Source organism: Microtus oregoni, unplaced genomic scaffold (assembly GCF_018167655.1).
Source record: "Microtus oregoni isolate MIOR12 unplaced genomic scaffold, Mior012 000209F_ref0000067, whole genome shotgun sequence".
Lineage (NCBI taxonomy): Eukaryota > Metazoa > Chordata > Mammalia > Rodentia > Cricetidae > Microtus > Microtus oregoni.
Window position 1 is genome coordinate 89,445 of NW_024544867.1, and position 16,572 is coordinate 106,016.

At 37.1% G+C, this 16,572-nt stretch overlaps 1 protein-coding gene across 12 annotated transcripts in view; it reads left to right on the forward strand.

Annotated features, from left to right (window-relative positions):
• The window catches only part of Huwe1 (HECT, UBA and WWE domain containing E3 ubiquitin protein ligase 1), a 138,715-nt gene that overhangs the window by 81,996 nt on the left and 40,147 nt on the right, over nucleotides 1–16,572 (forward strand). For all 12 annotated transcript variants that reach the window (XM_041647686.1, XM_041647689.1, XM_041647685.1 and 9 more), the window contains 16 exons: nucleotides 265–453; nucleotides 1,640–1,856; nucleotides 2,220–2,342; nucleotides 3,308–3,545; nucleotides 3,845–4,075; nucleotides 6,425–6,547; nucleotides 6,878–6,973; nucleotides 7,514–7,783; nucleotides 9,135–9,287; nucleotides 10,655–10,782; nucleotides 10,978–11,059; nucleotides 11,623–11,799; nucleotides 12,296–12,455; nucleotides 12,964–13,322; nucleotides 14,978–15,173; nucleotides 15,996–16,163. In XM_041647686.1, the coding sequence (XP_041503620.1) occupies nucleotides 265–453; nucleotides 1,640–1,856; nucleotides 2,220–2,342; nucleotides 3,308–3,545; nucleotides 3,845–4,075; nucleotides 6,425–6,547; nucleotides 6,878–6,973; nucleotides 7,514–7,783; nucleotides 9,135–9,287; nucleotides 10,655–10,782; nucleotides 10,978–11,059; nucleotides 11,623–11,799; nucleotides 12,296–12,455; nucleotides 12,964–13,322; nucleotides 14,978–15,173; nucleotides 15,996–16,163 (2,910 nt within the window). The remainder of the gene's footprint in view (nucleotides 1–264; nucleotides 454–1,639; nucleotides 1,857–2,219; nucleotides 2,343–3,307; nucleotides 3,546–3,844; nucleotides 4,076–6,424; nucleotides 6,548–6,877; nucleotides 6,974–7,513; nucleotides 7,784–9,134; nucleotides 9,288–10,654; nucleotides 10,783–10,977; nucleotides 11,060–11,622; nucleotides 11,800–12,295; nucleotides 12,456–12,963; nucleotides 13,323–14,977; nucleotides 15,174–15,995; nucleotides 16,164–16,572) is intronic.

Here is a 16,572-nt window from a genome sequence, read left to right on the forward strand (position 1 = left end):
GCAAATATTATACACACTGTACTGTGTTTTGAGATCCTTCTACTTGGTAGAACTCCAAGCAGAGAAACATTGGTATAGTTTTGGGTTTTGTTGTTGTTGTTGTTCTGCTTTTGATTTGGAGGGATGGTTTGGTTTGTTCTCCTAAGCTTAGGAAGTAATTGAAATTTAAATAGAACCAAACACTATTTCTTGGGACTCTTCAAAACATGGACCCAGGTAAGTGCCAACTTTGCATGATCTTACTACTCCCTTTTACCTTTGCAGATGGAGAACAGGATGGAACAGCTGGAAGTATGGATGCTTCTACCCAGGGCTTATTGGAAGGAATTGAGCTAGATGGTGACACATTGGCTCCCATGGAGACAGATGAACCTTCTTCAGATTCTAAGGGCAAATCTAAAATCACCCCAGCCATGGCTGCTAGAATTAAGCAGATCAAGCCATTGCTGTCAGGTCAGTAATCCCCCCCCCTTTTTTTTTGTAACATCCTTTTCTGAGATTCAGAGTTCTAACATTCTTCAAGAAAATTAAATTTGTATACTGTTTGATGCAATAAGAAAAGTTGAAGAAATTTTGTGACTCTCATGTACTTTGTAGAATCCCCAGGTGTGACATACTCATTAAGGATATAAAAGGAGACGTTCCTTCTTGACATATAGCTATCCCCCCCCCCCAAAAAAAAAAATTCCTTACCCCTTGGTCATTCTTTGAATTGTGTTTTATAGTATGGAACTATTGAGTCAGTGGTTTTCAACCTATGACTTGTGACCCCTTTGGGGTTGAATTACTCTTTCTGTGGTGTTGCCTAAGACCACCAGAAAAAAAAATTTACATTTCAATTCATAACAGTAGCACAATCACAGTGATGAAGTAGCAACATTTTATATATATTTTATATATGGGGGTAACCACTATACAAGCAACAGCATCAAGAAGGCTGAAAACCACTGAGTTGTTTGTTTGTTTTTTGCCGTATACTTTTAAGTGATTTTTTTTATGTCTGGCGAATGCATCATTTCCTTATTATGACTTAACTGCCATATTGTTTCAACAAAGGCAGTGTCAATTTATGCTTAATTTTGCAGTATAAGTCCTTATCTTAGTGCCATTCATTTTTGTTTTATTAACTGTCAGTATAGTTTTATTTTCTACCCTCAAAGGGTACATCTGTTTCTTGTGGAATTTCATATTCAGATTACCACATGAAGAGGCAGTTCTAAGATTTTGTTTACTTTTTTTTTTTGGTTTTTCGAGACAGGGTTTCTCTCTGGTTTTGGAGCCTGTCCTGGAACTAGCTCTTGTAGACCAGGCTGGTCTCGAACTCACAGAGATCCGCCTGCCTCTGCCTCCCAAGTGCTGGGAGTAAAGGCGTGCGCCACCACCGCCCGGCGATTTTGTTTACTATTGTTCAGAAGAAAGTTTTTCTAGTGAGATGAATGTGTGGGTAAAGGCACTTTTTATGCAAACCTTATGACCTGAGTTCAGAGTTACCAGAGCCCATTTAAAGGTAGGAGAAAACTGCCTCATCGAGATTGTCCTCTGATCTACACATGATAATAATTTAAATGTGTGGGAAACGTGTGATGTTATGAAATCATGGTGAATATTTTATAACATTATACTGCCTTCTGGCTTTCAGCTTCTTCCAGATTAGGCCGAGCGCTTGCTGAGCTCTTTGGACTCCTTGTTAAGCTTTGTGTTGGTTCTCCTGTTCGCCAAAGAAGGAGCCATCATGCTGCCAGTACCACTACTGCCCCAACTCCTGCTGCTAGATCAACAGCTTCAGCCCTCACCAAGCTACTCACAAAAGGCTTGTCATGGCAGCCCCCACCATATACACCTACTCCCCGCTTCAGGTGAGTTCCTATTTGAGAAACAGGGAGTATAGAATGACAATAAAAATAATGTGTGTTCTCATTCTACTCAGTAAAACCTTGGAAATCTCTTGTATGCACTGCATATGAAGTGCTTTTATTGTACCTAGGTATTTATTGTACCTAGTATAGAATATGGAAGTTCCCAATGGGTTTACAGTTAAAATGTATTTCACTAATCTTTTAGTTCTTAATTGGGTGACAAGTATTACTCTGGTGCCTAACCAATCTGTCACCAAAATGCTTCGTTAACTTTTTACTTTTGACTTTTTTCACTTAATTTCCTGTTGCTTTTGTGTGTCTATTAGAAATGGTTAGTATTTTATGTTCTTTTTCTTTTTTTAGGCTGACATTCTTCATCTGTTCTGTTGGATTCACATCTCCAATGCTGTTTGATGAGAGAAAGTATCCTTACCACCTTATGCTGCAGAAATTTCTCTGCTCTGGCGGTCACAATGCTCTTTTTGAGTAAGGATTTTTTGTTTCACAGAGAATCCTTTCTTGCACTTTGATCTTAACTGTGTGCCTTACCAGCTCACAACTTTCTAAGTCATCCTGTAAAGCCATTAGTTACATCATTTTGTGTTCTAAGAACAAGCTATGTATGTATGTCTTCCCTTTCCTTAAGAAGACGAGATATACAGCAATACAGTAAGAGGCTCCACTTTGGCGCTAGACAGGTGGTTCAGCAGATAAGACCAGTTGTAGCTTTTCCAAGGGTCATGATTTCTATTCCCAACAACTATTTGATATTTCACAACCATCCATAACTACAGTTCCAGGGCATCTGAATTTTTCCTGGCCACCATTGGCAACACAGAGATATGTATAGGCTTACATTAAAAAATGTGTGCATAAAAATCTCTACTATTTCATATTTCGCTTCCCATTGCCAATGCATAGGGTTTGGGGGGGTTTCTTTCTTTTTTTTTTCTTTTTGTTTATTTTAATAAGCAAGACTCTTTTTGTTACTTTGAATCCAATAAGTTTGTTTTGTTTTACTTCACTCAGTCAAGATTTTAAAATAAAAACATTTTAAGTCTTTAAAAATTCATAAAAGTCATGTTAGAAGTAATAACAGCTTCTTTTTATTCTGGCCTTAATATATGTTGTCCTCACCCCTCGTCAAGGATACTTTTCTTTAAAATGTTAGATTAAGATCATTATAGAAAACCACAATCAATCAAAATGCAGAGTCATGGAACTCAGTCCCATTGGGTACATCTACAAAATAACTGCACTTAAATTTCAGGGAACATGGGGAAGGAATGGTGGAATCGGTTCTTACACAAAAAGGAAACCAAAAAAGTAATGCCAAGAGGAGTGTAGTGTCAGTGTAGTAGTTTTTGGAATTCTTTAAATGTAGATTCTTTCATATGTAAAAAATGTCAACTAACATTTCATCCACATGCTTTTGTCTTATTTAAATTTAGAACTTTCAACTGGGCTCTGTCCATGGGAGGAAAAGTTCCCGTTTCTGAGGGATTGGAACATTCAGACTTACCTGATGGCACAGGAGAATTCCTAGATGCCTGGCTTATGCTTGTAGAAAAGATGGTGAATCCCACCACTGTGCTTGAATCTCCACATTCACTGCCTGCCAAATTGCCTGGAGGTGTCCAGAACTTTCCACAATTCAGTGCCCTCCGCTTTCTTGTAGTAACACAGAAGGTGAGTATTCTGCATTCTAAAAACCAAAGGAGAAAATTTCTCAGGCTAACTGAATAGTTACCACTATGTTTTGCCATAATAAAATGTGAGTGTTGAAAAACAAATAAATATGCTGTAAATTAAACTACAAGCTTCTGATTGATACTTGGTACTTCTGGATGAATTAAATACCCCAACTTTTCTTTGTTAAACCATCTCTGTTGAAACTCATTGTGAAAGGAGTGTCTGATTCTTCCACTTTATTCTGGGGATTTGAATTGAGGGGGAAAGTCTTCATTCATTTTTCAAATGACTTACAGGCAGCCTTTACTTGCATCAAGAACCTGTGGAACCGGAAACCCCTTAAGGTATACGGGGGACGAATGGCTGAATCTATGCTGGCCATTCTGTGCCACATTCTCCGAGGAGAACCTGTGATTCGAGAGAGACTGAGCAAAGAGAAGGAAGGATCTCGAGGAGAAGAGGATGCAGGCCAAGAAGAAGGTGGCTCCCGCAGAGAACCTCAAGTCAACCAGCAACAGCTACAACAGGTAGAGTGAGTGCTAGCCTTGGATTCCAGGCCCTACATTTTGCACCTTATAGATTCTAATGTTCATAAATTTTGTTTTGTTTTATAACCATGTCTAACTGTGTAGGCAAGATCGACCTTAAACTTGGAATCATGCATTGGTCTCCCACATGAGATTAAAGTTATCTGTTACCTATCTTGTTTGTAAATTTTCTAAGCTTCTATACCCCTAAGTGTTTGGTTTTATTAGCCTGGCACTGCTTTTCCCAAACCATTTATTTTTTAAACTACTTTCTGGATAAATTAAAAGGCAAGAGATTGTTGTAAAATTTACTCTCTAGTAAAAGCTTTTTGAAACTGAATCACCTCTAAATCTGAATCACTTTAAAATGATTGCATTTTGAAAATTGGAGATTAGAAGGAATGAGAAGCTTCATAGAATATTTGGAATGATTTTTTTTTCTTGCTCTTTGGAATGTATTTTGATCATAGAAACTCCCTTCAAGCTCCTTTCCAAGTCTCCTCCACCCATTTCCCTCCTGCCTTCATGTCCTCTGTTTTATTTAAAATAACACATTGAATCCACTCACTGAAACATGGAAAACTTATGGGTGTCCAGACCCTGAATTACTCTCTCAACTAGCAGTCTTCGTGGGATTAAAGAGATCTTGCGACTCTCTCTTCCCTAGCAGACAAAAATAGCTTCTCAGCTAGAGGTGGGACTTTGAGCCCCTTACTTTTTATAGTTTAATATTCACTGCTTTAATTTTGTTCAGGTAACCACAGCTATTGTGAGTTCATGAGTTGGTAAGGTCATGCATCATGCATGTCTAGAAAGCAGTGCTTACACCCTATCTTCCATCTTAAGTTCTTTCTGACCCCTCTTCCTTTTTTTTTCTTGAGCCTTTTTAGGGTTGTTTTAATATGGACTAAGCTCTTGAAGTTATTTATTCTCAGCATTTGGAGCAGTTACAAGTCTCTACATTAACTCTTGCCTATAGCAAAAAGAAACTTCTGACAAAGGGTTAGAATGCACTAATCTATAGGTTTAAAATTTTTGAAGTCAGCTTGACAACATAACCTTTACAGCCATGGGCTTTTGACCAGGTATCCAGTACTAGGTATGAATTTCCTCCTGTAGAGCAGACCTCAAATCCTCTGAGACAGCAGTTATTAGTATCTTCATATTTATCATGCCACCACTGTACAAGGTTTCACTGTAGCATGCCTAAATTCACAGCAGGATAAGTCTGTTAATTATTTTATTTCCTCAAGTGACCTGCTTAGGCACTTTCTGGCACTATGAAAGCTAGTCATCAAGGAGGCGTATTTTATCTCCGTTATATCTCTTGAATACAAAGTGTGTTTCAGCAATAGGGTCTTGGCAATCAAGAACTAGGTAATGTCCTTTGGTGTTTAAAGTGACACCGGGGATTCCTTGAATAGTAACTCTTAGGATGGTATCTCATACCCGGCTCTGAGATTTTCATTTAATGATCTGTGTCTAATGGGGACAGTATCTTCTTTCCATGCTGGGTACATGGTGTTTGTCTTCCTCAAGTTTTTAATGTATGAAGAGTCTGTTATTTTCTTCAAATCTGTCATATATATAATATATATATATTCTTGTTTAGAAAAATTTTTATATTGTATATATATTCGTCTTTAGAAAGTTTGAGATTTTATACCACTGTATATATAATTCTTTTTTTTTAAAGATTTATTTATTTATTATGTATACAGCAGTCTGCCTCCATGTATGCTCGCATGCCAGAAGAAGGCACCAGATCTCATTACAGATGGTTGTGAGCCACCATGTGGTTGCTGGGAATTTGAACTCAGGACCTCTGGAAGAACAGCCAGTGCTCTTAACCACTGAGCCATCTCTCCAGCCCCAATAATTCCTTTTTGTATATAATTATATTCTCATTCAGGAATTGTTCTATTAAATTTCTTTTAATTGGATGTTATAAAGCTGTGGTATAGTTTACTTACAAACTCTTAGGTATATGTCAATCACTTCCTGTTAATTTTTCTGTTGTTGCAAGTTCCTATTCTAGAAAATAGATACTAATTTATACTTCTGTATATCAATATCAAGTCTTTAGTTATAATAATCATCTACCCTAGACTCCATTTTAATATTTTAGAGTTTGAAAAGTACATTAGCTCTTTGCTTCAGTATGTAACTTTAATGTTTAAATATTATAGAACTACCAAAGATGAAGGAACATTCATAATACACGACTGCCTTAGATTATAACTACTTAGTTCCTGTAAAGAGAGAAAAACTTTAAAGTTCTTTGTTGATTTTTAAATATATTTCTACTTATTTATTATTGTGATTCTAAGCTATTGGATTTTTTAATAGCTAATGGACATGGGTTTCACAAGAGAACATGCCATGGAGGCTCTGTTGAACACCAGCACGATGGAACAAGCAACAGAATACCTTTTAACCCATCCTCCTCCGATCATAGGAGGAGTTGTTCGGGTGAGTTAACAAAGAAAATCTTATATTTGTTTAGCTGCTGATAACCTGTTTTTCTCCATATCCTGTGCTAATGTACAAACACTGGAAGCTACAGAATATTCTTCTAGGAACTTCTGTTGGGATTTGTTTGCAGAAGAACTCTTCTATTCTTTTTCTTTGTAATTTTACCCCATTGTCCCTGTAGTGGTAACCACATGAGCTTTAGTTCGATTTACTTGGACAAAGCAACATTCTGGATTGGTTCCCTTTCCTTGAGTGTTGGTGTTGCCTAGTTAGGTTTCTTTAGTTTGGATGTGTAAGTTTGTTGGATTCTCTGTTGTCATTCTATAGGATCTTAGCATGTCTGAAGAAGATCAGATGATGAGAGCAATTGCCATGTCTTTGGGACAGGATATTCCAATGGATCAAAGGGCAGAGTCACCTGAGGTACCTTAAATCTTACATCCTGAAGTATCAGTCTGTATATTTCTTTGAACACTATAAATCTCTGTTTTGTGGTAGGGAACGTCAAGGGAGTAGTTTTTAATTCCAACCATTTGGTCTGTCCTTAAGCTACCTTGTATAGAACTGAATGAAACTTTACATGATTCAAATGAAACTTTAGTCTTCATTGTCAAGTAAGACCCAAAATCTTACTGATACTAACTAGTAGTCCAGACTTAGCTGTGTTCCTGGGTGGTATTACTTATATTTACCACACTGGAAGGAAACATTCAATAGTCTGTAAAAATGAGGTTTTTTGGAGAATAGTACATACGCTGCTCGCAGATGAAAACTGACAGTGTTTTGGGGTACTGTTTTTCCCTGTCTTGCATTAACCTATATGGTTACTATTACATTCATTACCATGCCCTCTTGGAAGTTTCAACTGTTTTAGAAGGTATATGGTACTCAGACACTGAGTTAGGCCCTCATTTTTCAGCTTTTACCCATGGTGTATAGTCGCATTTCCTTTCCTGCCTCCAGGAAGTTGCTTGCCGGAAGGAGGAAGAGGAACGTAAAGCCCGAGAAAAACAAGAAGAAGAAGAAGCTAAATGTCTGGAGAAGTTTCAAGATGCCGACCCATTGGAACAAGATGAGCTCCACACCTTTACAGATACAATGTTACCAGGCTGCTTCCATCTTCTTGATGAGCTTCCTGATACAGTTTACCGTGTTTGTGATCTGATCATGACAGCTATCAAACGTAACGGAGCAGACTATCGTGATATGATTTTGAAACAGGTTGTTAATCAGGTAAGTTCTCAGGGTACCATAGGCTGGGAATATTTAAAGCTGTTTAAAGCTGTTTTCTTGCCTAACAAAATTTTCTGATAAGCCTTACATTCTACCCGATATGCTTGCTTTATGTTTGAATTCTTTTGCTTGCAGTTAACCTCTGCTTCATTATCTGCATTGATACACCTCACAAAAAATAGTCCTTAGAAAGGAAAAGCAAAGTTTTCCATCGGTTTCATCTAAAATATGTCTTTCATCCTTGAGTTAACCATTTATTAACAAAATAAGTCTTTTTTCCTCCTGTTTAAGGACTTCCAGATGGATACTGATAACCTTGTTTTGATTATTGAAATAGGATAAGAAGCAGATTATCTCAAATATCCACATAAAGAAATAGCCCCAATGAGTTTTTTTGAGAGTCCCTTAAATGAATATGTGTGAGTGGTTCCTTACAGGATCAGAAATGACTCAATGACAGTTACCTCACTAAAGCCCACCCAGGCGTGGTTAATTCACAAAAACTGCACTACAACAGAATGGAGAGTGTCCTTCTCAAATGACCCAGTTAGTCTGAACCTCTTCCAGGCCACCTCACTGGTCTGTTTCTTCTGGGAAGCTGATCAAACCATAAGTTTTTAATGCATAGAAACATCAGCCTTAAGGAAAACTAGATAACAATATCTTTTATTGCAGTGTATGCTTACACAAAATATTTTTAGCAAGGTAAAACCTAAATAAAGAACAGCAATTATACTCATTTTAAGGACTTAAACATTGTCCAATTTAAAACCTCGTTAATATTCTGGTATTTAGCAGTTTGACTTTGATTCTACAATAATTTCAGGGGAAGTATAGTAAAGAATTAAAGAATCATTTGGAGACTGACTGTAGCAAAAATCCCCCCCCAACAAAAAACATGGTTCTCTCTGTAGCTTTGGAGCCTCTCCTGGAACTTTCTCTTGTAGACCAGGCTGGCCTTCAACTCACAGAGATCCGCCTGCCTCTGTCTCCAGAGTAATGCTCTTTAAGGCATGCACTACCACCACCCAGCTTGTATCATTTTTTTTTTAAATATTCATTTCCTTAGATTTAGCGTTCAGGCATTCTGTAATACAATTTAAGAATAACTGGTTTAGCAAGATGGTTCATCCTGATGACCTAAATGCGGTGCCAAGAACCTATATGGTTTGAAGGATAGAACCATTTTTACAAGTTTTCTTTTGTGCATGTATATACAAATAAATGCAATTTTTAAAAGTTGTTTAGAATAATTGTTAATGATTGTCTTTTTTGATACTCTAAACGTTTTTGAATATTTGCACAGATTTTGGATTACTCTGCTGTTAAATGACTTGTCCTTTTTTTCTAGGTGTGGGAAGCTGCTGATGTATTGATCAAAGCTGCTCTTCCTCTAACAACAAGTGACACAAAAACAGTGTCAGAGTGGATCAGTCAGATGGCCACCCTGCCTCAGGCCTCCAATTTGGCTACTAGAATCTTGCTTTTAACACTGCTTTTTGAGGTAACACACACACACACACACACACACACACACACACACACACACACACACACACACACATTTTGACTCTCACAGCTTGTTTAATTACCCAGCACTAAACACTACATTGAATTTGGGGAAAGTACAAAGCATGATCATGAGAGTCCACAATTTCCCTGTAAGCTAAAAGGTGTATAATAAAGTTCAAAGTACAAGGTTCCGAGTTTGGAAGGTTTATATGCATAATTTCTAGATAATGCAGGAAGAGGTTCTTAAACCAAATTTTGAGTCAAAAGATGTTGGATGTGGTCAGTGTCTGTATTTGGCTTTTATACATACGCATTCTTACCTGCATATATACTCAAGGGTGTCAGTTGTCACTTTAGAAGGGCATTTGAATGTAATACTGAGAAATCCTAACTAGCAGCTGCAAATATCACAAAATATGAAAATCGGATATTAGGTTTAAGATATTTAGAATCAGACTCCTTTCCCTGCCCGATCAATTAGCAGATCCTTCAGGCAAAAGAGTAGTTTGGACAAGATATGTTACTGTTCTTAACAATATAAAAGCCAGAAGGCAGTTGACCTTGAAGAAGTGGTTCTTCATTTGTAATTCATTCTGTTTAACAGTAACTTATTTGAATCCAGTATTTATGTCAGACTGTCTTGAAAGGTTCCTGTAGAATAATAGTTAAGGTTTTTTATAATGCTTTTCATTCAAACAGCTGACACTATTATGATTGTTTTCTCATTTCACATACACATTAGTTTTCTGTTTTGTCTAAATACACACCTATTATTGAAGAATTGCCTACATTGGTTTTCTGTTAAAAGCAACACCAGTAAAACCCCCATTAAAAACAATTAATGTCTTAGTTTCCTTCAAATATAGAGCTTTTCTGTAAATCAAAACTTTACAGTTTAAATGTCTTTAAGGCTGTACAGCCTCCAAGTGGTGGTGGTGGTGCATGTCTTTAATTCCAGCCCTTGGGAGGCAAAGGCAAGCTGATTTCTGAGTTTGAGGCTAGCCTGGTCTATAGAACAAATTCCAGGAAAACCAGGGCTACACAAGTAACCCTGTGTTTGAACAAAACAGCTACCCAACCTAGTTGACTGTACTAAGGTATATGAACCCATTTCCATATTGAGCATATTAATATACCTGATGCTATGTTTTGGGCACCTTATACTTTTTTATTTAATCATTACATTGACTCTAGTGGTAGACATAATTTCCTTTTAACTTACGAATATGAGACCAAAATGTAGAAAACCCAAATAACTCATTTGATGAAATCACATAGTTCATAAATGATAACAGAATTTTTATTTTAAACTAGTTCTGTAAATGTTAACACCTGTATTATTGTTTCTTTTAAAATTAGGAGTTGAAGTTACCTTGTGCCTGGGTTGTTGAATCAAGTGGCATCCTTAATGTCCTAATCAAGCTCTTAGAAGTGGTTCAACCCTGCCTGCAGGCTGCCAAAGAACAAAAGGAGGTTCAGACCCCTAAGTGAGTGACCCTTTATCCTGATTTTGCTTCTGTTTTCCTGGGATTTGGCACTTGAGTTTAGGGCCTGAATCACTTTTCTGAAGCATATATGAAGTAAATCTTGAAGGTTTTATGGTTAGAGAATTGTAAAATACCTAACATTTTCCCCATTCATGCATGTTTCTGGCTTGCCCTAAACAAATAATTTCTTTTTAGATGGATCACACCTGTGTTGCTTCTTATTGATTTTTATGAAAAGACAGCCATCTCATCAAAGAGAAGAGCCCAAATGACTAAGGTATGTGAAGTACAATGTCTGTGTTTAACATGATGGTTTTATTTCTTGAGGCAAGAATAGATCAGAAGCAAATAGTAGGAGAGCAGTGAAAATTGTAAAATTATCACACTGAAAATACAACTTGGGATTACATTAGTTGAATTTCTTCTTTAAGATGGAGAGTTGAAATCATTTTTCTTTTGTACCTATTTGTTTTAAAGGCCTCAAGATCTTATCCAGTTAATCAATGCTGTAGAAGTATGCTCTTTGACAATTTGAAAAACTTGAATTTCTAACAGTTCCTCTAGAAATATTTTTTTTGAGATGAAGATTGCAATACTTGATTAAATCTCAGTAACTTCTTAACAACAGGATTTGTTCAATGTATCTCTCGCTGTCATGCTCCTTGTGTAGAAAACAGTTGGAAAAAAGTAGATGGTGGCAAGACAGGGAAATTGTTAGGTTTTTCACTTTTTTCTACATTAGTTTTAAGCAGTGTATACTTAATGGCTATTGATTGTCTTGACAGAAAATAAAGCTAGCAGGAAATATAAAGAAACCTCATGTGTTTGCATTTTATTTAGTACCTTCAGTCCAACAGCAACAACTGGCGCTGGTTTGATGACCGCTCTGGACGTTGGTGTAGTTACAGTGCTAGCAACAACAGCACCATTGATTCTGCCTGGAAATCTGGAGAAACAAGTGTAAGATTCACTGCAGGCCGACGAAGATATACTGTCCAGTTTACTACAATGGTGCAGGTACATGCTCAACTAATAGTGTAAACTTGATAAAAGTGGAGGTATTGTACTTAATATGCATTTTGTTTTGTTTTGTTTTTTTTCTGCACTAGGAGTCTTGTCATGGTAAGGGTTAGGGATGTCCACTTCTAAATAGAGTTTTAAATTTTTATAGAACCAAGTTTTTCTAATAATCATTATCTAAACCATAAGTCTGTGGCAATTTGATACTGTTCTTCCTTGAAGTAAGGTTTTTATGTTTTTATGTTCAATCAAGGATTAGAGAGTAGTTAGTAGTTAGTGGTAGAAAGGATGTCTGCTCTGTTTGAAATTTCAGAATTCATTATAGGTCTCTGTGTGTACTATTCTAGAGACCTTCAGCTTTAGTCTTTGTACATTGTAGAGATGGGGTAAATTGCCAGCCAGAGTTCCTTTCTGTTGCAGCATCTTCCCTGAAAGGATTCCTCACCCTCTTTTTTATGTAGAGATTTTTGTGTTTGTCTGTTTGAATTCCTAGGTTAATGAAGAAACAGGGAACCGACGCCCTGTGATGCTAACTCTCCTCAGGGTACCACGACTGAATAAAAACTCAAAAGGCAGCAATGGGCAGGAACTAGAGAAGACACTGGAAGAAAGCAAAGAAACGGATATCAAACGTAAAGAAAATAAAGGCAATGGTATGGTTTTAGTATTTCAAGTCTTTTTTTGTTTTCCTTCTCATAGTGGTTTGTATGTATACACACACACACACCCAAATCAGTCTCAAATTAATAATCCTCCTACCTTGATCACCCAAATAGTTGGGATTATAGGTTTGCACTCTTGTACACTGCATGAGTTTTGAATCCTGATTTATATTTATTTTTAAATGTGTGTGAGAGAATACCTTTGGACGCCAGAAGATGGAATCAGATCCCCTATAAGCTGGTCTTAAAGACAGTTGTAAGCTGCCCAATATACGCACTAGGAATCAAAGCCTTTAAATGGCTTAAGATCTAGCCAGTGGCCAATGATTTCATTTTCAAGGAACAGTAAAAAGTACATGTTTTTCTCCTCTGCTTACCTTTATGTCTGGTCTTAGAAATGGGTGTGTTTTCTAGACCGAATGATGGCAGGATGCTTTGTAAAGAGAGGTGTGTGATGAAATGTCTAACTGTATATATCCTTCCCCTCCCTCAATTGTAGATATCCCCTTGGCCCTAGAGAATACAAACACCGAAAAAGAGCCAAGCCTGGAAGAAACAAAAATTGGGGAAATCTTAATCCAGGGCCTGACAGAAGATATGGTCACTGTTCTAATCCGAGCCTGTGTGAGCATGCTGGGAGTCCCTGTGGACCCAGATACATTGCATGCCACCCTTCGCCTCTGCCTGAGGCTCACCCGGGACCACAAATACGCCATGATGTTTGCAGAGCTGAAGAGTACACGAATGATCTTAAATTTGACCCAGAGCTCAGGCTTCAATGGCTTTACCCCTCTAGTCACCCTTCTCTTAAGACACATCATTGAGGATCCTTGCACTCTTCGACATACTATGGAAAAGGTCATTATTATTTGTGTCAGATGCTAATTTTTACTTTCTATCTTTGTTCTAGATTTTTTCTTTTAAATCTTCCCTTGTTTGTCAGGCAGTGTGATCGGCATTTAACAGTTAACCACTGTAAAAATCAGAAAATGGGTTCATATTTTAGAACTAATTAAATAAGTCAGAGAAAGAAATGAAAAAAGTTTTAAAACTATGTTTACACATAGACAAACATCAAATAATAGAATGACAAATAATCTTAATCAGTAAAGCTTTTACCTCCTCCATACTTTTGCGGAATTCTCAATCTCCCTACTTAATCTTTTCAGTAATCATCATGAGAGTTCACTTCCATTGTTCCTATCTTGAAAAACATGGTTTTGTTTCACAAGTAGATAGACTAGTGTTGGGATAGCCACTTTTTTTTTTTGCCTGTCTTTGTTCATATTGTTAAAATTGTTGCCTTTATAAATTCCTGAAAACCTGCAATTTTTTTTTTTTTACTTGCTTGCTAGGAAAGTGGTACCAGTTTGTACTTAAATGTGTTATATTAGATTTCCTATTCCTTATTCTGTTTGGTTTTGCTTCATGTGCTTAAAAATCAGACTACTTACAGCTGTTTAAAGTAGCATATTTGAGATCAATGTAGAACCAATTACATACAGACAGAATTTGGGCTAATAACAAACTCTGCATACAGATCATGATTAGATGAAGGGACTCTTTGGAAAACTTAAATAATAATTGAAGCAGCATTCATAGGGAGCAAAGGAAGATCAGCGGCAGTAACACATCAGGTTGGCATAATGTAGTGCAGTTACAGCTGTGAAGAACCTGGTACATTATTTTCATTATGGTATGAAATTGGCACAGCGATATTATAGGACAGTTTCAAATTGCAGATTAAGATAACCTTTCCATTTAGTTTTTGTCTTTTTTTTCTTTTTCCGAGATTTGGTTTCCCTGTACCTTTGGAGCCTGTCCTCTTGTAGACCAGGCTGACCTCCAACTCACAGAGATCCGCCTCTGTTTGTCAAGATAAGGTTTCTTTGTAACTTTGGAATCTGGCCTCGAACTCAGAGATCCTCCTGCCTCTGCCTCCCCAGTACCGGGATTAAAGGTGTGCACCATCACCCGGCTAGAAATTATTTTTTAAAAGCTTATTTTCAGCAGGGTGTGGTGGTGTGAAACTCTAATCCCAGTTCTTAGGCAGCAGAGGCAGGTGTATCTCTGTAAATTCAAGGGTAGCCTGGTCTACAGAGTGAGTTCCAGGGCTGTAACACAGAAACTCACAAACTCAAACAAACAAAACTTATTTTCTTTCTATTTGTGTGTTTTATTTTATTCTTATACACTAAGTGGATGTCTTTTATGTATTTTGAACCAATATTTCTTAAAATTGCAAAATTTTGGGGGAGGCTGGAGCTGACAGTTAAATTTGGGTGCTATATGGTATCTGTAATCAGATACCCTTTTTCATTAATGCAGTCATATGAAAATGAGTGGTTTTGAGATATAATTTGTGGGACACATTTTAATTATAAAGGGTTTAAAGACCAAGTGTATCATCTACTATTTCTAGAGAAAGTTTGGTTAGCATTTTAATCTTTAATAACATTTCTTTGTTTACAATTATATTTTTGGAAACTTAAATGGGCAATGCTTTTTACTAGGTTGTTCGCTCAGCAGCTACAAGTGGAGCTGGAAGTACTACCTCTGGTGTTGTATCTGGCAGCCTTGGCTCCCGGGAGATCAACTACATCCTTCGAGTTCTTGGGCCAGCTGCCTGCCGCAATCCAGACATATTCACAGAAGTAGCCAATTGCTGTATCCGCATTGCCCTTCCAGCCCCTCGAGGCTCAGGAACTGGTCAGTTTCATTTGCTGCTATTTTTTGAGGCTCTGAAGTCTGCCGCCGCCACCCCCCCTTTTTTTCTTTTGACAAGATCTATAACTTAAATTCTCTTTAGGCAGACAGAGACATTGGTTGATCATTTGGGTCAGTAAATTTTATAGGTAATTACAGTAGCTTCTCTAGGCCTTGTCACATTTACCAAGGATTCATTCAGTATAATCTTTGACTACAAAAAGTTCATCTTGATGAGGCAGTAGAATTTAACTATAGTTGATGGTTTATATATAGTATGCTGATGAAGAACAAATGCTTATGTTGCTCATGGGATGCAGTGACAAACTTTAAGTGCTACCTCTATTCTTGCCAAAAAGATAATTCCTATGTTTTATTATGAGGAAGTAATTCGATTAATATCAAATTGTGGAATGTTTCACAGGCCTAAATTCATGATAAATACTAATATGAAAGGAAAAAATACAAGTTTCTCTTCATAAGAGGAGAATAGTGAGATAATGACCACTACTGCTTGGATTGGGTTCTGGGTTGATTTCTTGGAGATTTGGAGGAAATACAAATGAACTTCCTCAGAAGGTTATGTAGAAATATTTCAAAGTTTCTGAGATTGCTTGTTGAAGTGAAACAGAACTAAGTTTCAAATTTTCTTTAGTTTATAAAAGGCACATTTTTTTTGTATAAGACTTGAACCAATTTTCAAATGATCTTATTTCTTAAACTCTCATACATTATGTAATCCTTGTTCTGGATACTACTTTGTCAGTAGTGAGGTTTAGGTGCTATTGCACTATTGTCTGATCTTTCTATTTGATTTTGCCCTAGCTTCAGACGATGAATTTGAGAATCTTAGAATTAAAGGCCCTAATGCTGTACAGCTGGTAAAGACAACACCGTTGAAGCCTTCATCTCTACCTGTCATTCCTGATACTATTAAGGAAGTTATCTATGATATGCTGAATGCTTTGGCTGCATACCATGCTCCAGAGGAAGGTATGTGTCTAGCCAGCTTTTTGAAGCAGGATTCTGAAGGATGTGTTTTCTTGCTTTTGTCATTTCAGCTAGCATGCCTTAGTAATTACTACATCCACACAGTCCTGGAATCAAAAAGTGAACCCTATAAGGGATGAGATGGCTCAGAAGTTAAGAGCTTTTGTTACTCTTGTAGTGGACCCCAATTCGGTTTCCAACATCTGTATCGCTCAACTCACAACCACTTGTGACTGACTTTACACCCTTTGCTAGGCTCTGCAGTCACTTGTACACAGACACACATGCATAAATGAATCATTTTTTATTACTTTTTTGTTTTTTAAGACAGGGTTTCTCTCTGTAGCCTTGGCTGTCTTGGAATTTACTCTGTAGGCAGACTGTTTTTGAACTCAGAGATCCACCTGCCTCT